Source organism: Bathycoccus prasinos (genome assembly GCF_002220235.1).
Source record: "Bathycoccus prasinos genomic : Chromosome_15".
Taxonomy (NCBI): domain Eukaryota; kingdom Viridiplantae; phylum Chlorophyta; class Mamiellophyceae; order Mamiellales; family Bathycoccaceae; genus Bathycoccus; species Bathycoccus prasinos.
The window spans coordinates 230,820-253,133 of NC_023994.1; the positions used below are offsets into that span (position 1 = coordinate 230,820).

General features: G+C 50.5%; 8 protein-coding genes across 8 annotated transcripts; 5 read left to right on the forward strand and 3 right to left on the reverse strand.

Annotated features, from left to right (window-relative positions):
* Positions 1–355: 355 nt before the first annotated feature.
* On the forward strand, positions 356–11,059 carry Bathy15g01290 (predicted protein; the record flags this gene model as incomplete). Its single annotated transcript, XM_007508737.1, has 1 exon — positions 356–11,059. The coding sequence occupies one exon, from the start codon at positions 356–358 to the stop codon at positions 11,057–11,059; it is 10,704 nt and encodes a 3,567-aa protein (XP_007508799.1).
* Positions 11,060–11,139: 80 nt separating this feature from the next.
* Bathy15g01300 (predicted protein) lies at positions 11,140–12,573 on the reverse strand (the record flags this gene model as incomplete). Its single annotated transcript, XM_007508676.1, has 1 exon — positions 11,140–12,573. One exon carries the CDS (start codon positions 12,571–12,573, stop codon positions 11,140–11,142), a length of 1,434 nt encoding a protein of 477 aa, XP_007508738.1.
* A 374-nt stretch (positions 12,574–12,947) lies between these two features.
* On the forward strand, positions 12,948–15,143 carry Bathy15g01310 (2-isopropylmalate synthase; the record flags this gene model as incomplete). Its single annotated transcript, XM_007508779.1, has 1 exon — positions 12,948–15,143. One exon carries the CDS (start codon positions 12,948–12,950, stop codon positions 15,141–15,143), a length of 2,196 nt encoding a protein of 731 aa, XP_007508841.1.
* A 359-nt stretch (positions 15,144–15,502) lies between these two features.
* Positions 15,503–17,293, forward strand: Bathy15g01320 (predicted protein; the record flags this gene model as incomplete). The annotated part of the gene is made up of 1 exon (XM_007508886.1): positions 15,503–17,293. One exon carries the CDS (start codon positions 15,503–15,505, stop codon positions 17,291–17,293), a length of 1,791 nt encoding a protein of 596 aa, XP_007508948.1.
* Positions 17,294–17,874: 581 nt separating this feature from the next.
* Positions 17,875–18,624, forward strand: Bathy15g01330 (predicted protein; the record flags this gene model as incomplete). Its single annotated transcript, XM_007508879.1, has 1 exon — positions 17,875–18,624. One exon carries the CDS (start codon positions 17,875–17,877, stop codon positions 18,622–18,624), a length of 750 nt encoding a protein of 249 aa, XP_007508941.1.
* Positions 18,625–18,779: 155 nt separating this feature from the next.
* Bathy15g01340 (predicted protein) lies at positions 18,780–19,724 on the reverse strand (the record flags this gene model as incomplete). The annotated part of the gene is made up of 1 exon (XM_007508708.1): positions 18,780–19,724. The coding sequence occupies one exon, from the start codon at positions 19,722–19,724 to the stop codon at positions 18,780–18,782; it is 945 nt and encodes a 314-aa protein (XP_007508770.1).
* An 898-nt stretch (positions 19,725–20,622) lies between these two features.
* Bathy15g01350 (predicted protein) lies at positions 20,623–21,252 on the reverse strand (the record flags this gene model as incomplete). The annotated part of the gene is made up of 1 exon (XM_007508733.1): positions 20,623–21,252. The coding sequence occupies one exon, from the start codon at positions 21,250–21,252 to the stop codon at positions 20,623–20,625; it is 630 nt and encodes a 209-aa protein (XP_007508795.1).
* A 260-nt stretch (positions 21,253–21,512) lies between these two features.
* Positions 21,513–21,995, forward strand: Bathy15g01355 (predicted protein; the record flags this gene model as incomplete). Its single annotated transcript, XM_007508821.1, has 1 exon — positions 21,513–21,995. The coding sequence occupies one exon, from the start codon at positions 21,513–21,515 to the stop codon at positions 21,993–21,995; it is 483 nt and encodes a 160-aa protein (XP_007508883.1).
* Positions 21,996–22,314: the final 319 nt, after the last annotated feature.

The following is a 22,314-nucleotide window of genomic DNA, read 5'->3' on the forward strand; positions in this document are numbered from 1 at the left end:
AGAGAGAGAGAGAGAGAGAGAGAGAGTCTTATTCGTAAACGCGTTTGTATATATATGTGATCAGTGTTTTACTATTACGCGTGTTCTCCAGCGGCGTAAAACATCTACTTATGCCTTCTTTAAATGCCCATTTTTCTCCTTTTACTTTTGTGTCTTTTGCGCTCAAAATCGTCAGAAACTCGACCGCAAAACACGAAAGAATTTATCTAAAGAAGAAGAAGACAAAGAAGAAGACGAAGAAGAAAAAGCGAAGAGAACGCTTACTTTTCTTGGCGAAATAAAGGGAGAGAGCAGAGTGGTCTCGTTCTTCTCGTTCTTCTCGTTCTCGTTCTCGTCGCGCGGAAGACGCGAAACGATGGCGTCTTCATCGAATGTAATTCCGGAGAAGAAAGTTGATTCTTCGGCGCAACATCATCATCATCATCACGCGAACAATAACAACAACAACAACAACAAGACGTCTTCTGATGTCGTTTCGTCCTCCTCCTCTCGACCGACGGATGCGTTCAGCGCGTTACTTCGAGATTTATGCGCGAGACCGCCGAAAAACAATACCAACGCGCATCACAGCAGCAACGAGCAGAGTTCTTCGAGATACAACAACAACACGAAGAACGCTAAGAGAAGGAGTTCGTCGTTGTTTTTGTTCTCGCAAAACAGCCGAGAATTGACCGGGGAATTGTTCGGCGTCGGTTTTGACGCCGCGAGCACGCGCGAGAATAAGTCGTTGAAGAAAAGTACCGTTTCCGTGGCGGCGAAGAAAACAAACGCGACGAGCGATAACGCCGGCAGGTTTTACGGAGTCGCGAATAACGACGAAGATGATTCCGAGAATTCTGACTCGAGCAGCGAAGATGAGAGCAGCTCCTCGGAGGAAGAGTATTCGGACGCCGACGGTGATGAGAAGAGCGACGGAGAAAATAGCGAGGACGAGAACGATGATGATAACGACGACGAGGAAGATTTCTTCCTGTACGGAGCGAGGAGTAAGAAGAAGAAAAGTTTACTCTTGTTTCGAGAGAAACGAGGGAACGCGTTGAGAGAATACGTCGAAGGCCAGGCACGGGAAGCGTCGACGAGTGCATTCGCGCAGTTTACCAACGATGCGCACGAGAGGATTGAAAAGTTAGCCGGAAGCGTTATTTTGAGAGAACGGTTAGCCGCGGTGGCGTGCGTGGACCAGTTGTGTTCGGTCGAGTTTGGCGAGGAGGTCGAGAAAGTTACCAGGTTTGCTCGGTATTTGAGGACAGCGGTGACAACGATGCGACAAGGACCGGAACCGGTTTTAGCGAGTGCGGCGAGTCAGGCGTTGGGGAGGTTGGTGGCGACCGGAGGCGCGGTGACCGCGGATATCGTGGAGGAGGAGGTGAACAGAGCGTTTAAATGGTTAAAAAATCCCGTACGGGAAGAGCGAAAACGGTTTGCCGCCGCGTTGACTTTGAGAGAGTTAGCCGCAAATGCGCCGACGGTGTTTAACGTGCACGTGCCGCATTTCATCAAAGCCGTGTGGCCGGCGTTGCACGATCCGAGTTTAGACGTTCGATTGGCCGGCGTGTTGGCGTTACGAGCGTGTTTGATGGTTATCGAGCAAAGAGAGACGAGATATCGCGTCCAATGGTATTATAAACTGTATGAAGAAGCGAGAAAAGGTTTAGAAGCTCCGTTGACTCCGGGGAATTCGACGACGACGCCGTCGAAATCTGGCGGCGGCGGTGGCTCTGCCAAGACGCCTCATAGCAGTAGCAGTAGAAAGACGCCCTCGGACAAGCACTCGCCGTCGGCAAAAAAAGTGCACACGAACGCGCAGTACAACGATCGTCCAGAAAAAATCCACGGTTCTTTACTCGCGCTCGGCGAACTGTTGCGTCACACGGGCGAGTTTATGCTTTCTAGATATAAAGAGGTTGCGGAAACGGTTTTGAAGTTTTATCGATCCAGACGTCTCATCGTGAGAAGGTCGGTGATTGATTTGATTCCAAAGTTAGCCGCGTTTTCACCGAGAAGGTTTGCAGATTCGTATTTACCGCTAGCGTGTGGGGTTTTGCTTACTTCTATTCGAGCGCAAGGCGAAAGAGATGCGGGTTTCCTAGCACTCGGTGATTTAGCGAAAGCGTTGGAACCGGCGATGCGCGCGGACGAACTCATGCGCGTGCGAAGGGCGAGAGAAGATAATAACATGACGAGCTCGAGCTACTACCCCACGCAAGGACAACACGTGCTTAGCGGTGGTGGTATTTCCAGTCATCGAGGCACGCCGCAGTTGATAGTAAATAGCAACAGTACGACCACTCCGAATGCTCACAACAGAGGATACGGCGGCGGCAGCGGAGGCGCGTCGCCTCTAGATAGATCTCGATCTGGGACGCCGGCGAACGGCTCAAATTACAGCAACCAACAACATCAAATGAACAATCAAAACTTGCTCGGTCCGCTCATGCAATCGCCCGTTCTGGCGACTCCAAACAACGACAACAACAACAACGCTTTAATTGGTGGATCAGGAGAAGTCAATAGTAACGGCCCGGGATGGCTTACGCCCGGTTCCGTCAGTACTCCCGATGGGTTCATGAACAATAATAACGGAGTTCAAACGCCAGGAGCATACGGCAACTACCGATCGCGATCGCCGAATACAGTTTCGCAGATTACCTCGGCCGATGGAAGGAGCGTTCGCGTGAACGACTATTCGGTCCAAGAAAATCGCATGTTTGAGAAACCTCTGGGAAGCGCGTTATTGCGTTACCTTCCGGAAATCTCTGCCGTCATGTACGATGTTTTCGGTGAAGGTTCTTTAAATTACGAAGAGCGTTTGGCGTCAAGGAAACGACGAAAGAGCATTAAGAAAGAAAACCGCGAAAAGAGGAAGAATAGGAGTAATAATAACGGCGAAGAGCTGGACGGCGATTTCGACGACGAAAACGGGGGGAATGGTCGCAACAAAATCGCAAAGAGGACGAAACGGCAAGGGTCGGCTAAAGATACGGAAAAAGACGAAGACGACGAGGAAGAAATTCGAAGAAAGCAAGAGCTAAAATTAGCGAACGAGAAGGTGCTTCGTTCGGGCGTCCGCGAGGCTCTGAGATGTTGCGGCGAAATGGCTGCCGCGCTTCAGGAATCTTGGAAACCGCACGTATTGAACGTCTTGCCGACAATGTTTGCTGTTGGTCTGTCCAAATCCTTAGTCTCTTCGTTGGAAACAATCACGGACGCGTTACCAGACTTGACTTCACAAATCCAAAGTCGCTTATTCGATGCCGTGTCCATGGCGACTAGGACGACGAACGCGGGTAGCGGCGAATTTGGGCATCATCATAACCTCCTCGGTTTTGAAGGCGCGATGTTTGAACATCCATCGTCTGATGCGACCAATGGTCAACGAAGAGTTTCGCGACGAACACTCGAGCTCGCATTACGCACCATGCGCTCGTTCCCGTTCGAGTCTCGATTGTTGCTAAAATTTGCGCGACGTAACGTCGTCCAACATTTAGATAACCCTTCCGTGGACGTGCGATTGGAAGCGGCGTTGACGTGCTGCCACTTGTTGGAGCTGAAGCAAATTTCGCAAAAGCCTTCTCCCTCTTCGTATCATCGACAAAATCAATACAGCGCTTCGAATCGAAACGCGTTGATGCTACTTAACGGTCAGTCCGACGCTAAACCGCAAGCGACGAGGGATGTCATCATGGAACGGTTGTTGCAACTGTCGGTGGCGGATTTAGACGCTAACTTTCGAGCGTCAGTTTTGAGGGCATTTGTGATTGGCTGTCGCGCGATTGATTCGTATTTGTCGCAAGCGCGGTCCTTGAGAGCATTATTCGTGGCTTTGAACGACGAAAATGTGGTAGTGAGAGCTCTGGCGATTGAGTTGATAGGCACGCGGCTTTCACCGAGAAACCCCGGGTATTGTTTGCCGGCGTTGAGAGCGTACTTGTTGCAGCTCTTGGCAGAACTCGAAAGGTCAACAGAATCTTCAGTCAGAGAAGAATCGGCAAAGTTAATCGCGACTCTCATTCGTGCATGTCCTCGATTATTCACGCCGCACATTTGCCCGGTGATTTTGAAAACATTGACGAGGATGTTGAGAGCGAAAGCGGAAGATTCGAAAAGTAGCGGCGCTGGGGTTGTTGACGATAAAAAGAAGGACGGTAAAGATGCCAAAAGCGGAAAGAAAGAAAAGGGCAAGAAAGGTGGCAACGGCAACGACTCGAATAATAACAACGGTAAAGACGAAAACGCGAACGACTCGAGCGATAAGTATTACGATTTCAACGACGACGACGCCTCCAATCGCAAGAACAAGAAGGAAAAGAAGCAGAGAGACGTCGGTAACATTACAAACGAAAGGCCAAATTTAGACGACGATGATACGTCCATGAAACATCTGAACGAAGACCCGATGAGTGCGCACGATCACACGAAAATCGGTAAAATGTCTACTTCGGATGCGATGGCAAAATCATCGGCGTCGGTCTTTGTGCGCACGGCGGTGAGCGGTCGAGAGAAAGCCGCCGCGATTGCCACCATCGGCGAACTCATGGAAGTTGGTGGACCGGCAACTAGGTTGCACGTGCCTGAGCTCCTCGTTTTGCTCATGCAAGCTTTGAAGTCAAACGCTACGCGTGATATTGCCGTGATCACTTTAGGTAAACTGGTAAAGCACTCCGGGTACGTCGTCGCTCCGTACGCCGATCACCCGCAGTTGCTTCCGTTACTTTTACGCATGGTAGCGACGGAGAAAGGCACAAAACGAGAAAACGTGTTGCGAACATTGGGTATTCTCGGCGCTTTAGACCCACACGCGCACAAAGAAAACGAAATCAAACTATACGGTCAAGGTTTACTCTCCGCGGCTGGCGTTCGAGGGGTGAAACAATCCGCGGTGGCCAAAGCGGTGACAAACAACCCTAAAGCAGTCGCGGTTGAAGCGAATGCGTACATCATGGGAGGTTTTGGTAAGAATGTGAATAAAATAAATTTAAAAACAGCTGGCGATGACAATTACCGCGACGACGACGATGACGACGACGAAAATTCGCACGACCTCTTACCGCTGATGAACTTAACCACGGCGAGCGACGATTTCTACCCGACGGTTGCCTTGAACGCGTTGTTAAGAGTATTGAGAGATAAATCCATGTCTAGTCATCGACACATGGTTGTTCGATCGGTCATGTTCATTTTTCACAATTCATTAGGGTTGAACTGTGTTTCATACCTACCGACCGTCCTTCCGGTTTTATTCGACGTCATGCGCACGTGCGACGACGCTTTGCGAGAGTTTATGCTCTCAGAGTTGGCGATTTTAGTAAGCGTGATTAAAGCGCACGTGAGGAGATTTTTACCGGAAATTTTAGAAATCATTCACACGTTCTGGGGCAATAACGCGCTTTTAAAATCGACGTTGTTGCTGTGCGAAGAGCTGTCCAGAGCGTTGAGAGATGAGTTTCGGTCGTATTTGCCGGAGTTGTTGCCGAGGATTGTCGCGGTGTTGGCGGACGCGGAGCGATCTGGGAGGTACGCGGCAGTGCCGTACGTCTTGAGAGCGTTGGAAACGTTCGGGAGTGGTGTGGATGAACACTTACACTTAGCATTACCGTCGATTGTTAGGTTGTTCAAACCGGGCGTAGCTCCGGTACCGTTTCAAGTGCGCCGAGCGGTCTTGGCTTCGTTATCCAGACTTTTACCTCGCATGCAGTGCGCGTCGTCCCAACACGCGAGTGCAATTATTGCTCCGCTAGCGCGCATTTTGGAAAGCGACGACGCTATTCTTCGAAAGTATGCCGTGGATGCGTTAATTGCTCTGGAAAAGCCGTTAGGAAATGAATACCGGCTGTTCCTTCCCTCGATTACTCGCGTCGCTCGCAGAGTGGGCCTGAAAGACAAACGTTTCGAAGCGATGCGCGAACGCATCGAATCGGGCGGGAAGTTTCCTGCGGCGTTCGGGGCGCTTTCGATCACCTCAAATGCGAGTATCTTTGGTAGCGAGGGTGTGCTCAGCCAAGAAGAATACGAAGAGTCGAACGCGTTTGATCCTCGATCGAATAGACCTCCGCCTCCGGTGCAACCACAAAAGCTCGTCGTCAACGAATTCGCGTTGCGCAAAGCGTGGGAATCGTCGCAAAGATCCACAAAAGAAGATTGGCTCGAGTGGATGCGTCAGTTATCGGTTGAATTGTTAAAATCTTCCCCGTCTCCGTCGCTGAGAGCGTGTGCGGACCTGGCGAACGTTCAACCTAACGTCGCTAGGGATTTGTTTTGCGAATCCTTCGTGAGTTGTTGGGCTGAGTTGTCCGTGGTGCACAGAGAGCAACTCGTGCGTTCGATGGAATCTGCGTTCACGTCACCGACGATACCTCCGGAAATTGTAGCGACTTTGCTCAACTTGTCCGAGTTTATGGAACGTGACGAGAAACCGATCCCGGTAGACGTGCGAACGTTGGGGGCCATCGCCGAGCGGTGTCGCGCGTACGCTAAAGCTTTGCATTACAAGGAGTTGGAGTTTACATCCATGCCAAACGAATGCGTCGAGGCGATTATTGCGATCAACAATCAGTTGCAATTGCCAGAAGCCGCTCTTGGGGTGTTAACGCATCTGAGGAATAAAAAATTGGAAGTGAACGTGAAAGAGTCGTGGTATGAAAAATTAGGGCAATGGGAATTCGCGTTGGAGGCGCATAAGAAGAAAGCGGATGAGTTGGACGCGCGAGCGGCGAGAGAGGCAGAAATTCTATATCAAAGAGAAGTTTCCTCCAGAAACCATCATCAGCAGTACTCGGGAGCAGCGCAAAGACCGCCATCGCCGTCTTTTTCGTACCATTACAATCGACAACTCATGTCCAAAGCCGATCGCATCGCGCGCGAGGAGGCGAGTTTAGGGCAAATGCGATGTTTAGCCGCTTTAGGTGAGTGGGAACGACTCATCGCGTTAGCTAAGAGAGAGTGGCCGACAAACGAAGGCGGTGCACCGCATTCCCACGCGAGCAAGATTGGTATCCAAGTAGGGGAAAACGGAGGGGACGCCATCTCCGAGAGAAAGATAAAAAAGCTCGTATCGGCAAAACACTCGGTTTTAAGGGATAAAGTTGCACCGTTAGCGGCTCGAGCGGCGTGGCATTTAGGCGATTGGAAATCGATGGAAAAGTACACTGTGCATTACTCGAGCTCGAAACGAGATCCCACGACCGGAAAGAACGGGTCTAGTGCGAACGGCTCCGGCGGCGATAAGAAAGGATCGGGTAATACCTTGGACGAGATGAACGGTAAGAAGAGCAAGCCGGATAATTCAACGCCGTATTCCGAAGTCAACGCGTTGATCACGCCCGGGGACGGGGATTTCTACCGCGCCGTTCTCGCCGTTCGTCGCGCAGACCCGATGGCGGCTTTAAGACACATCGACGCGTCTCGAGAGGCGCTCGGTCAAGAGCTCGTGTCGTTGGTTTCCGAATCGTATGATCGCTCATACGGCGGTGTTGTTCGCGCGCAGCAGCTCGCCGAGCTCGAGGAAGTTGTCGAATACGCTCAGTTACAAGCGATGGCGCAACACGACCCACGCGCGAAACACAGACAAGATGTCGTTCGTCAAATGTGGCGCGATCGCATCTACGGCGTTTCGAGAGACGTGGAAGTTTGGCAATCGCTCTTAGCCGTTCGAGCGCTAGTGCTCCCGATGAGCAAAGAAACAAACACGTGGTTAAAGTTCGCATCCATGAATCGTAAAGCCGGTCGTCAATCGCAAGCGAAGAGAACTTTGGTTAGACTTTTAGAATACGACCCGAGCGAGTTCTCCGCCGGTCAAGAAGGCTTCGGCGCTGGATCCGGTCGACCTTTGGTCATGTTTGCGTACTGCAAACACTTATGGGGCGTTAACTCGAGAGAAGAGGCATTTCAGCGTTTACAATCGCTCGCGAGCGAGTTATTTTCGGCGTCGTATCAGCGCGAGATGGAAGGTAGTCGATTAGCTAAAGACGACGCAAAGTTAGTCTCGAAGGCTTTTTTGAAACTCGGGCAGTGGCGATGGGAACTCGCCGAGGAAACGTTAGACGACGATACAATTTCCGACGTCTTGACTTCCTTTGGTACGGCTACAAAACATTCAAGACACTGGGCGAAAGCCTGGCACAACTGGGCTTTGTTCAACGCCACCGCGATGGAACACTACCAGCGTTTAGCCACGCAGCGATTAAATGTCAACGAAGAAAGAGACGCGCTCAAAGCCGCCGCAACGAGGCACGTCGCGCCAGCTATATCGGGTTTCTTTCGATCGATCGCATTGGGTGGCTCCACGCCGCGTGATATGGGTGGTGCTCTGCAAGATATTTTACGCCTGTTAACCTTATGGTTTAACTACGGCCATTTGCCGGAAGTCGAAGCCGCGTTGGTTGAAGGTTTCGGTCACGTTTCCATCAACACGTGGCTCGCAGTAATTCCCCAAATTGTTGCTCGAATTCACTCGAATTCACCACCTGTTCGACGATTAATTCATCGATTATTGGTTCGCGTTGGCCGTCAGCATCCCCAGGCGTTGTTGTATCCATTACTTGTCGCGTGTAAGTCGCAATCGACCACTCGACGCGTCTCCGCCACGGCGGTTCTAGACAACTTGCGGAATCATTCCGCGCTTTTAGTCGAGCAAGCGGAAGTAGTAAGTTTAGAGCTCATTCGCGTCGCGATTGTTTGGCACGAAGCGTGGCACGAAGCATTGGAAGAGGCGTCTCGTTTATACTTTGGCGAACAAAACGTGGATGGCATGTTTGCAGTTTTGGCGCCTCTGCATCACATTTTGGAACGCACCGGCGCGGAGACGTTGCAAGAGATGTCATTCGCGCAAGCTTACGGAAGAGAATTACGAGAGGCTCGTGAATACTGCGAGAAGTTCAAAGAGTCCGGCCGCGAGGAGGATTTGAATCAAGCTTGGGATTTATATTATCACGTGTTCAAACGAATCAACAAGCAACTGCCGACGTTGACAACTTTAGAGTTGAGATACGTCTCGCACCGGTTGTTGTCGGCGAGAGATTTAGAGTTGTCTTTACCCGGGAATTATATTCCTGGTGGCGAACTGGTAACAATCGCGTGGTTCGCGCCCACCATGCATGTCATCACTTCCAAACAACGCCCGCGACGTTTACAAATCCACGGCTCCGATGGGAAAGATTACGGTTACTTGTTAAAAGGTCACGAAGATTTACGCCAAGACGAACGCGTCATGCAGTTGTTCGGTTTAGTTAATCAATTGTTGAATAGCACGCCTTCGACATCGAGGAGAGATTTAGCGATTGCTCGATACGCCGTCGTCCCGTTATCTCCAAACTCTGGCCTCATTGGCTGGGTTCCGAATTGCGACACCATGCACGTTCTCATCCGAGAACACCGCGAGGCGCGCAAAATTCCTTTGAACTTGGAACATCGTTTAATGCTCGCCATGGCCCCGGATTACGACAATTTGCCGTTGGTGAATAAAGTTGAAGTCTTCCGACACGCGTTAGATAACACGCCTGGGAATGATTTAGCGCAAGTTTTATGGCTCAAATCGCACAGCTCCGAGCAATGGCTCGATCGTCGAACGACGTATACGAGATCCTTGGCCGTCATGTCCATGGTTGGCTACTTACTCGGTCTCGGTGATCGACACCCGAGTAACCTTATGATTGATAGATACTCCGGAAAAGTTTTGCATATCGATTTTGGCGATTGTTTTGAAGCGTCTATGCACCGAGAAAAGTTCCCAGAACGCGTGCCGTTTCGTTTAACTCGAATGTTGGTGAAAGCGATGGAAGTCTCCGGGATTGAAGGGAACTTCATCGGTACTTGTCAAAGAGTGATTACGGTGTTACGAAGCAATAAAGATTCCGTGTTGGCTATGTTAGAGGCGTTTGTTCACGACCCATTGATTAATTGGAGACTTTTGGCGAATCAAGCGACTGAGCAAAATGGATCCTCCGCGGAGCCTTCGTCCAACGCGAATTCTACGGCGAACAACAGCGGAAGCGTCACGCCGGCGGCTGGAACGAGTAGCGCGAAATCGAGTCCATTGGCGAGGCATACCATTTCTCGCGATGCCGAGGAACCATCATCAAATAATAACATTAATAACGATACTCTCGTCGCGGGAGACGGTTCCAGTGGTTCTGGCTCAGCAACCCCAGGTGGGTCTGATGTGCCTTCCGGTCAATCCTCTAGGGCGCCTTCGCGAACGCCGCCGCCCAAAACGCCAACCATTCCTGAAAACGAATCCTTCCACGCCGATTTGGACGAGAAGAGTAAAGCGGTTGGTGTCGACAGTCGAACAAATACCGCCGATTTTGGGCACAACTCTTCCTCTCGATTGGATTCTGGCTCCGACGATTTACCGAGAACTGGGCAAAAACCAGGCGCCGCGCCGATGTTTATGGACACGCCGAGCGGGCAAGTTCCGGTTTCCTCCTCCGTGATGGGCGCGACGGCGTTACACGCGCAATACGAAAACATGCGCGAGTTTGGCGGTGGTGGTGGAATGTCCGCTATGATTGGTACGGACATGAACATCCTCGGCGGTGTTGGCGATCCGACAAACGTTTCGGTCGATGAATCCGAACACGGCGACGCCAACGATCAAGACAGATCTGTCGGCGGTAACCACCAACAGCATCTCAATCACCACTCAACTTCCTACGCGCAGCGCGTTATGCATCAACAGCTCGGTGCCAGTGGCGATATACAACACCAAAATCAACACGCACAAAGCAGCGCTGCTGCTGCGGTTGCCGCCGTCGCCGCGGCCGCGGGGAATTACGGCAGTAGCATGTCCTCGTTCGAACCGGAAATTTTAAAGCGCGACGAACTCATCGACGCGTTGGACGGCATAAACGACAACGAGGATAATATGGTTTTGAACGATCGAGCGGTGAGTGTCATGCAACGAATGAACGATAAATTAACCGGGAAAGACGGTTTAATCGAAGCTGGTTCAGCGGTGGACGCTGGAGATTCAGTCGAACATCAAGTGCGACGGTTGATTGAAAAAGCGATGAATCACGAGAACTTGTGCACTTCTTACATCGGATGGTGCTCTTTCTGGTAGTTTTTATTAATAGTTTTTTTCCTGCATACTGTACCTGTTTGTTCTATTATATCGATCTATGCGCTACTATATCTTTTATGCTATAGCCCGTACGCTTGTCTGGCAGAATCGGACATTTGCGGCACAGAGGGCGGCGTCCACCCTCCTCCTCCTCCTCCTCCTCCGTCGAACGAATACTCGCCGCTCGCCGCGGCGCCGTTGCCGTATTTATCCCACGGTCTGTGCCCTTCAAAGCTCTCGTCGTCCGATGGTTTCATCGACCACGGTTTCTTCGTTCTCTCCTCGAAATCTTCGCTGACTGGCGGTAAAGCTACGTCCGGATTCGGCGGACGATCGTCGATGTCTTTAATCCCCGGCACCGGTTCGCCTTTCTCCACGAGTTCGATGACTTCTAAAAAGTTTTTCGGTCTCGGCGGTTCTTCTAAAACTCTTTGCTGCTGATTATGGTTACTCCCCATGTTTTTACGAACGTTTGCTGCCCGTTGTTGTTGTTGTTGTTGTTGTTGTTGCGACTTCATCGAGTTGATGTCGTCGTCGTCGTCGCCGCCGCCGAGTAATTCCATTTGGTGTCGCTTCTTCGCCTGAAAATAATCATCTAAATCCAAATCTTCGTTATTTTTATCACTGCTAAAACGATGATAATTATTAGTACTCTCTACCGCCTCCACGCGTTCGGCGACGTACCCTTTCTCGCCTAACCTCCGACTTGGCGACGACGCCTCCTCTTCCTCTCTCTTCGTCGTCTTCGCAAAATCCTCTCGCGCCAACTCCATCTCCCTCAAAACGCTCCTCCTCAACGCGTCCATCTCCTTCTTCGCCTCCTTCCTCTCCTCCTCCACAGTCTCCATCAATTTCTTCTTCGTTTCTCTCATTTTTTCCTCCGCTCGTTCCCTCTCCTCCATCACGTCTTCCCGTTGCGTCATCTTCGCCTTTTGCAACTCCTCTCTCATTTTTTCCTCCACGTTTTTCACCGACTGCAACACCGCGCTCTCCGTCGTCTCTTGCCGCTCACGTAATTTCTTCTCCAAGTCCGCGAGATTCTCCGAGAGTGACTTTGAAATCGCGTCCAGCATTTGCGTTTGTTTCTTCTTTTCCTCTTCTTCCTCTTTCTTCTTATTACTCTCCGTCGTCGTAAACAAAGAGCTTTTCATCACTCTCGGGTACACCCGCCATCCGAGCACCGCCAACGCTGCGGCGTACGCCACCACTTGCGTCCATCGCAAAGAAGAAGAAGAAGAATTCTGCTTCTGAATCATTCCGTACGGTAAAACTGGAGGATTATTATTAGGTAAAACGATAGGTTTCATCGAACCATCGTCATCGTTCGATGACGCTGTTCTCCGAAACGCTTCTTCAATCTCCGCTTCGCTCACGTTTTTGTTCCTTAAAAATTGTTTCTTTTCCTCCTCGGTGTACGATTTGGAATTTTTTATCGACGGGTGCTCGAGGAACGCGATCGCGTTTTCCAGTCCTGATCCTGACCCTTCGGGTGCTGATCCTTCTCGTTTTGTCATGCTCCTTTCGCGCTCTCTCTTTCTCGCTCTGCGTACTGTTCAATATCAGAACAACAACAAAAAGTCCGGAATGTGATGATGAATTCTTTCAACGAAAAGTCGAGAGAATTATGAATCCAATTCAATTCAAAAAGTAGAAGAATAAAGAAAGAACTTATTAAAAAGATCTCTTCTCCTCGAAATAGTCGTCTGGTGGTATTCTCTTCCTCTCTCTTATGTAAATGAAGCCAAACGATGTGTTCAAACAGAGTACTCAGAAGAGGACAAAAAGTCGAGAGAATCGACTGAGAATCCAATAATGCAATTCAGAAAGAAAGAAAGAAAGAAAGAAAGAAAATTATTTAGGGTTTTAAACAATTTTTTAGGGTTTAGAAATGCGTCCTTTTTTTCTCTCTTTCTTTCTTTCTTTCGTTCCTTTTCTTCGTCATTTCGCGCTTCCCCGTTTCTTAGAGAGGGTGCGTTGCACAGTTGACGGAGAAAGACAGAGAAGCGCACAAAGCGCAGAAGCAGTGTGTTTCGAGAGAGAAAGAGAGAGCACACTAAGAGAGAGATCTTTTTGCCCTTCTTTTTTCTTCTTTTTGCAGAAGAGAGCGCTTTATTCTATTCATAAAGAGTATATACATATCACAGAAATAATGTCTGCGTGTTATCATCAATCCGCCGCATCGATGGCGAGACAATCGAGCTTCGCGTCGTCCTCTTCGTGTCGCAGAGACGAGCATCGATCCGCATCGCGTATATCATCAAAAGCGACCCGGAGAAGAAGGAGACAAAAAGGAGACAACAGTACTGTCGTAACGAAGAACGCGTTAGTTCCCGGCCCGGACGATCAAAAAGTTCAAAGAAACCCAAGACCTGAATACATACCTGGGAAAATCCAAGACCCTCGGTACGTGCGAGTGTTCGACACGACGTTGCGAGACGGGGAACAATCACCCGGTGCAACCTTAACATCGACAGAAAAAGTTCAAATTGCGACGAATCTGGCAAAACTAGGCGTGGATATCATCGAGGCTGGGTTTCCGATTGCATCTCCGGACGATTTAGAAGCGGTGAGAAACATCGCGAAAGTCGTCGGGAACAAAGTGTACGAGGACGGGTACGTTCCCGTGATTTGCGGGTTGTCGAGAGCGAACGAGAAGGACATCGCGTGCGCGTGGGAAGGGGTGAGGCACGCGGTGAGGCCGAGGATTCACACGTTTATCGCGACGTCGCCGATTCACATGGAGTATAAGTTGAAGAAGACGCCGGACGAGGTGGTAAATATCGCGGTGAAAGCGGTCAAGTTTGCAAAGTCTTTAGGGTGCGAAGATATCGAGTTTAGTCCAGAGGACGCCGGGAGATCGGAACCGGAGTTTTTGTATCGCATACTGAAAGCCGTCGTCGACGCTGGGGCGACCACGATTAACATTCCCGATACGGTGGGTTTTTGTTTGCCGGACGAGTTTGGTCGTTTGATCAAAGGCATCAAAGAGAACGTCATCGACGTCAGCGCGAACGACGCGATCATTAGTACGCACTGCCAAAACGATTTGGGTTTGTCCACCGCAAACTCGTTGGCTGGAATCGCCAACGGCGCGAGACAAGTCGAGTGCACCATCAACGGCATCGGTGAGAGAGCCGGGAACGCGAGTTTGGAGGAAATCGCCATGTCCGTCATCATGCGAGGTCAAAACCAACTAAACGGAGCGTACATGGGCGTGAACCCGGTGTATATTTACCAAACCTCGAGAATGGTTTCGGAATACTCGGGTATGCTCGTCCAACCGCACAAAGCTATAGTCGGCGCGAACGCGTTTGCGCACGAATCCGGGATTCACCAAGACGGCATGTTGAAGAACAAATCGACGTATGAAATCATCGCGCCGGAAACCATCGGCGTCTTCCGAGACGAGGACGATTGCGGCGTCGTTATGGGTAAGCACTCCGGGAGACACGCGTTGAAATCGAAACTCGGACAGATGGGCGTCACGTTGGCGGACGATCAGTTGAACGCGTTTTTCGATCGGTTCAAGTTGGTCGCCGAGACGAAAACAGGAGGCGTCTCCGACGTCGAGTTGATGGCGTTGTTGAGAGACGAAATGGAGGTGGAGGAAGGGAAGGAGTTTTACACGTTGGTGGACGTCCAAGTCGTCTGCGGTACCATGGGTTTACCAACCGCCACGGTAAAGATCATCGATCAAGGCACGGAAAGAATCTCCGCGTGCGTCGGCACTGGGCCAGTCGACGCGGTGTACAAAGCCATCGACGCCGTCGTCGGCAAATCGGTCGAACTCACCGAATACAACGTCAAAGCGGTCACGCAAGGCATCGAATCCTTAGCCACGACGCGAGTGACGATCAAACCAACCGACGAATCCACCGCGGAAACGATCACGAACAACCAAACTGAAGCCAGAGGGACGAGGACGTTCACCGCGACTGGCGCGGATACCGATATCGTCGTCTCTTCGGCTCGAGCGTACTTATCCGCGTTGAATAGAATGTTATCCTCCAACGCGAAACTGACGACGACGAGCGGTAGTAGTAGTTTGATTGAATCCTCCTCCTCCGAAATCGTTTCTAGATGATGATTTGATACGTCATGTTGTTTTCGACAAGATAAATATAATAATAAGATAAAGAAGAGTAAGAGAAAGAGAGAGAGAGAGAGAGAGAAAGAGAGAAAGAAAGAGAGAGTCTCAAATGCGCGTTTACCGCTCGCGTCATATTTACGAGTGTTCCGCCATCGCGGCGGTACCGCGCGTATACGAATACATCTTTTTCATCCCTCTTCTGCTCTTGAAGCGTTTAAATAAAAACAGTCCTCGATGAAAGAAATATATTACTCTTTAATGCGCCGTTATTCTTTATAATCTCCTCTGAACATGAATCCGTATCTGTGAGTCACTCTTAAGTCGTCTTCGTCTTCGCTCGCGTCTTCGCCCAAATGTCTCACAAATTGGCGCTCGAATTGCGTTGGATTCCGTCCGCGAAGAACACCACTAAAACAATGTCCTCCGCGCGTGACCCTCCATTCAACCCTCCTCCATTCAACCCACGCCTAAACGACGCGCGTCACCCTCTTCCTCCACCTCTTTCCGGGGACTCCGACCGCCCCGTTTTCGTCCGTAAAGCCGTCCAGCGCCGAGCGATCGATTACACCGCGAACAACTTGATTCACTCCGCGGAACGCGCGTACACGAGCTCGTTAACGCGAAACCCGATCCAAGACTCTGTTCTCGTCAAACCGACGAGTGGGAGCATGCTCGATTTCCCACCGAGCTGGAAGTTACGACACGTGCCGGCGTCGAGCTTTGCGCTGAAGTTTGTTCACGTCAGTGCGAATAAGATCAAAACGCCGATAAATAAAGGTAAGTGGTTGTTGGATTTGACGTGTGACGACGACGACGCGATTAAGGCATTTTTACTCTCTCGCGAGTACGATTGTATGAGTATTCGTCGTTCTGTTGTTGTATTTTGCTTCTCCTTTGAAAAACACGCGCTGACTTTAGACGACTTTCTTTCTTTCGTAAACGAAACGACGCAAACAGTTATATTCATGCCGGATGGGCGAAGAGTGCTCACGTGTTCACAGAACGGTGAATTTACGCTCTGGAACGCGGCGAGTTTCAACTTTGAGACTATTTTACAGGCGCACAATAACCCAGTGAGAACGGCGACGGTATCGCACAGCGAAAACTGGCTCATTTCCGCGGACGATTCCGGGCAAATCAAGTATTGGCAGATGAATTTTAACAATTTGAAACAAACGCAAGCGCACGGGGAACCGATTCGAGGGGTGAGTTTTAGCCCGACGGATTTGAAATTCGCCACGTGCGCGGACGACGCGACGATTAAGATATTCGATTTTGCGAGAGCTAAAGCGGAGACGACGTTAAACGGCCACGGCGGGGACGTGAGGTGCGTGCAATGGCACGACACCAAGAGCGTGGTGGCGAGCGGCGGGGGGAGAGATTGCGTCGTCAAACTCTGGGATCCGCGAGTAGGCGCGCAGCGACAGTGCTTATCCACGCTACACATGCACAAAGGTTCGGTGAACTGTTTGAAATGGAACCAAAACGGCCACCACTTAGTCACTGGGTCGAAAGACGCCAGCTTAAAAGTCACCGATATTCGCACGCTCAAAACGATTTCCTCGCACGTCGGTCCGTACAGCAAAGACATCGCGTCCGTCACGTGGCATCCACACGACGAACGCGTTTTCACCTCCGGCGCAGGGGACGGTTCCATAGCCTACTGGATCGTCGGCGGTGGTTCCGACCCACAGGCGGAAGTCCGCGGCGCCCACGAAAGCCAAACCAACGACATCGCCTGGCATCCCGCCGGTCACTTGCTCGTCTCCGGAAGCAACGACAACGCCATCAAGTTTTGGTGCCGAAACAGACCAGGTGAGGTTGCTCGAGACACAACATCTCGAGTTACGAAAGCTGAATACGCGCAAGAAGCGATCGTCGCCGCGCACCAACAAGCCGTCGCGGCGACGCAAGGCGGCGGGATCGGGAGCACGCGAGGCGTCCTGGGCGAGACGACGACAGCCGGTATCGCGAGAGCCTCCGCCGTCCCAGGTTTGAGTCGCCCTCCGCCGCCGAGACCGCCTTCAGGTGGGCCACCCACCGGACAACCACCACCACCTCAAGCGCCTTCAGGCGCGCCTCCACCTCCTCGCCCGCCGCCGCCGAGAGCGCCGTCCGGACCCGCGCCGCCTTCTTCGACTTAGATAGATGAATAGACAGTAGCGTAGCAAAAGTTTAGCAGTCGTAAAAAGCAATACGAATAGTAGTAGCACCGCGATGATGACGATACCACTGCGCGCATTTGAGTATTCTTCGTTTTTGCACCACCCGGACAGTATTAGGACGTACGAATTCGCGTCTTCTCGCAAAAGTATTTGAATGTGGTTGAACGCGCGTCGCGTATCCTTCGTTTTCGTTGAAAGAAACGAATATTTTTCCTTCACTTTTTATACCAAAATGTCTGCCCTTCTTCTTAAAGCGTCTCCTTTCTCTCCTTCTGTTCTCGCTCTCGCGAAGACGAATACAAAACAATCATCTCTGAGATCTCAAAGAAAACAAAGTTCTTCTGATGTCGTTGTTTCAGCATCCGCGGGTGTTGGGCAAGGTACGTCTTCCTTCTCGCTTCCTTCTCTCGCGAGAGTACGATTACGATTTTTGTTCTGTTATCCATTCGCGGGAAAATCAATTAATCTCTCCAATGTAATCGTAATCCTGATGACAATGATCTCACCACGCCTCTCTCTCTTTCTCTCCGTGTGCAATTCAAATAAAAGGTGGATTAGAAATGGTCACCCTCAAATCCGGCACCTCAACCGCGGAGGTGTACTTATTCGGCGGCGTGGTCACCTCGTTTACCAAATCTGGACGAGACGTGCTTTACGTCAGACCAGATGCGAAATTCGATAAATCGAAACCGATATCCGGCGGCGTTCCGCACTGCTGGCCGCAATTCGGCCCGGGAGAGATCCAAGTGCACGGATTCGCCAGAAACGTGGACTGGACGTTAGTGTCGAGCGGAGAGGATACGATGACGATGAAGTTATTGCCGAATGAATACACGAAGGCGATGTGGGATAAAGAGTTTGAAGTCGTCGAGACGGTGTCGATTAAGGACGACGCTTTAACGTGCGAGTTGGCGGTGACGAATAAAGGGTCGGAGCCGTTTACGTTCACTGGGAGTTTTCACACGTACTTTGCGGCGGATATCGACGCGGTTCAAGTGAAAGGATTGGAAGGGTGCGAATCGTTCGATCGATTGAAGGAAGAAAGCGGGAAGGTTTCGGCGCCGATTACGTGCAAAGGGCCGATTGATTCTTTGTATAAGAACGCGCCGAGTCAAATCGATTTGGACGTCGGGGGTGGTAACTCGGTTAAGATTACCGGCGCCGGGTGGAAAGACGCGGTGGTTTGGACGCCGTGGACTGATATGGAAGCGTGCTACAAGGAGTTTGTCTGCGTCGAGAACGCGTCGTGCGCCGAGCCGGTGACGGTTGCCCCCGGAGCCACGTGGACGGCGAGCACCAAGTTGGAGTAAAATCTTTATATTCTTCTTCTTCTTCTCCGACGACGACGATTCAGACGACGATACTACTACCACTACTACTACTGATAATAATAATGTAAAAACGCGTTTTTATTGATTTTATATACACTCTTGCAAGATAGAATTGAACTTTTACTCACAAACGTCTAAAAATACCCTTCCGGGTTGTTGAAAACCTTCGCGTCGTGCGCCTTCTTAAAATCCGCGCGGACAAACGTCGTCGTTTGTTCGCCATCGTCGCACAACAAGTTTCGGTCTAACCTTGGGTTAAACGGTGGTTGCAACACCGCTTTCTCCCCGTCGGACATCCCGTCCGTGGTTCCTTTTGGCCACTCCGGCAAGTACGATCGACCGTACGCCATATTCGCCGGCGCGAATCTATACAACACCGCTCTTCTCTTCCCGTCTCTCCCTTCACCAGTCCACGGAATGGTCCCGTGCGTGCACGCCTCCGTGAACAACAAAACGTCCCCTTTTTCAATCTCTGGATTTCTCACGCTTTCCGTTTGCTTCAACATCTTCATCACGTCCGGCGGTACCGGCACGTTACTCTTGTGCGATCCCGGCAAGACCGCGTACCCGCCTTCTCCGGTCTTGGTCGTCGTCAACGCCACGCTCGCCGCTAACAAGTGACAATACGGCCTTCCATTCACAAACTCGTACGCCAAACCTTGTATCCAACTCCCGTCTTGGTTCAACCTCCCGCCGTGAAAATCAAACCCATCGCAGTTTCGTTTCTGTTGAATCAAAAGCGGTAAATGGTCCATCCGGTACCCTTCGCCGCACAAGGCGATGTAATACGGCACTAACTTTGGATGCGTCAACATCTTCCGGAATAACTCGTTCTCGCCTTTCGGCCAGGCCAGCATCCCGCCTAAATCTTGCCTCCCGGTTGTTCCGTCGCCGGCGAGTGGCATTCCTTTTTTCCCTCCTAAGCGTAACTGGCCTTTCCGCTCGACCATCTCCGGTTCGTGTTTGTCCACCACTTGGTTCATCCGCTCAATCTCAGCCTCGGAAAAGACATTCTTGACGACAATAAACCCGCTCAAATCGAACGCGAATAATTCTTCCTCGGTAAGTTTATGGCCCATAGCTCGTCCGAGTAAGGTTTCGTGGACGTGTCGTCTTTGTCCTTTCCTCCAAGGAGGAGAGGAAGTGTTGCGGAGAGTACACGGATGAGATTTCAATTGATTTTCCCCTAAAGCGGACGAGACACGAGCGGAGGATACAGACGTAAACGGAGCGCTCAGAGAAGAATGCGTCGAAGTTCGTACAAATGTGGAATGTAAGCTCAACGTGCGCATCACTTGGCGACTCCCACGGTGCATATATAATGATATGTGTGTTTATATGCGCGCAGGTTTACGAATAAGAATGGAGAGAAAAGTGAGTACGTCACCAGTTTTGTCCACGTGGCAGTCCAATCGAAAAAGGAAGAAAAATACGAGAGCGCGGTTCATTCGTAATCGATCGGAAAGGTATTGTTTGCTGTAATTATATCGTGTATACACTCGTGTTCGTGCACAGCATCAGATTCCTCGTAGTTTAAGCGAAGAAGAGAGGAAACTGCGCTTTTGGTCTCGACTTTGAGAAGGCGGAGGAGACGAGCGAAGACGTTCGTCCGAAGCGCTTCAAAAGCGAGCTATTTTTAGTTTGAAGCGAAAGCCAAAACGCGAAGAAGTCTTTTCGAGGAGTGACTTTCAAAACGTCTTCTCTTCGAACCGATGATTGAATACGCTCGCTTGTGCGAATGGTTCGTGGAAGTTTGGGAGGAAAGAGAGCGCCAGGAGCGGTGTTTGGAGAAGCGCAAACGGTTGGAGATTTTGCGGAGGAAAATGCTCGAGACGAAAGCGAGGATGGATCGAGACCGCGAGAGGTTTTCTTCTTTGTTTTCTTCTTCGTCTTCTTCATCTTCTTCGTAACAACACAACGACGACTTTTGCGACGCTTCTTTTATGCGCTATTATTATTATTATTATTATACTCAAATTAATCCATGCGGCCTTTCACCGATTTCACTTCCACTCCGTCTTTCGTGATCACGTACACGGTCCCTCCCCAGCCGCTCAAACAATCCCGCCCACTCCCACTCAACAAACACTGACTAATAACCTCAAACAACTCCTCGGGTTCTAAATTTTCCTTATACATCGATTCGCACACGCCAAACAAACTCTCGCTATTATTCCCCGCCACGACGAAGTTCTCCGTCGGCGCCGCCGCGCCAATCAGATCCATCCCGGTTATATACGGCTTCGACGCTTTATCTAACCCCGCGATCACCGGTTCCACGTAATACGGACCGAACCGTTTCTCGTATAACGTCGTCGACACCACCGAGGCAAACGTTTTCGGTTCCATGACTCTGTTTTCTCGAAGTTCGTAGAGTTTATGTTTAAACTCGAACGTCGCTTTGAGCGTGTGCATATCCGAGGCGAGACCGGACATTGCAAGGAACAGTCTGGGGTGGATCTGGAAAATCTTTTGGAAGTCAATAGCGGTGGTTTGTTGTTGGTTTATCCCGAGGCGGTTGTCCGAGGCGATGGCGACGCATTCGTGGCCGCACATCGCTTTATATGTGAGAAGAATAATAAGAGTAAGAGCGTTTAAGAGACGCATCTCGGTGAGTAAACAGAGAGCGCTTTTGTTGGGGAAAACGACGAGATCGGAAACGGATTTTGAAAGAAGTTTATTACGATGGTTATACACGCGTGAGGACGAAAGAAAAAAGCATATAAATTCATACCGATGATCGCGGCGCCGTTGTAGCTCATCACGCTCATGATGAAAGAGTGTGTTACGAGTGTGTTTGTTCAATCAAAGCGTTCGTTTGTTGTTCGTTGAAGTGAAGATTTTCGTTACATTTTGCTTCAGTAAAAATGAATCGATTGTACGTCTTAAAGGCGTTCGAGAGGACGAGGAAAAGCGCTTTAAGAGTCTCGTCGTCTGTAGTACCGTCGAGTAGTACGAGTGGTAGGTTTTGGTCGAGATCGAACGCGTTTTCATCGTCATTCTTACGAGAACAAGAACATAAACTTTCGAGAGCGAATGGAAAAGAACAGACGAGCGTCGCGGGGGAAACGGAACGAAGTTTACGAAGGAAAGAGGAACCGCAAAACAAATTCCTGGAATCCCTCCGACGAGAAACGGTGGAGAACTTAGAAGAACACCACGTTTCCGACGATGCAAAGGAGGAGGAGGACTTTAAACCGCCGACGAGAGCGTTCAGTCTGAGAGAGAAAACGTTTCGAGAGAAACGGGGAGAACTTAATATGCTGCCGAAAGAAATCAACGGACCGAGAGGTTTAGAACCGACGCGGTTCAAAGATTGGGAAGTTGGAGGGAGGTGCACTGATTTTTAGTAGACGGGCTATAGTTCTTCTTCTGTTTGAGTCAAAGAGGGTGATGCTTTTGGATGATTCTCTCTGGGAACGAACTTTAGCCGAGTAAGCGGCTCGACGTCGACGACACAGTTGTTCGTCGCCTTTGCGGGATTTATTAGCGGCGCATCCGCGGAGACTGTTCGATAGGATTCAAAAAGACGCGAAAGAGGTGACTTTGAAAGAGGCGCGAGCGTTAGGGGCGGACGAGCGGTCGTTTGTTTCGTTGAAAGATTTGATCGAGCACTTCGCGACGTCGACGGTTTTACAGAGAAAGACTGGATCATCATCGCCGGTAGGA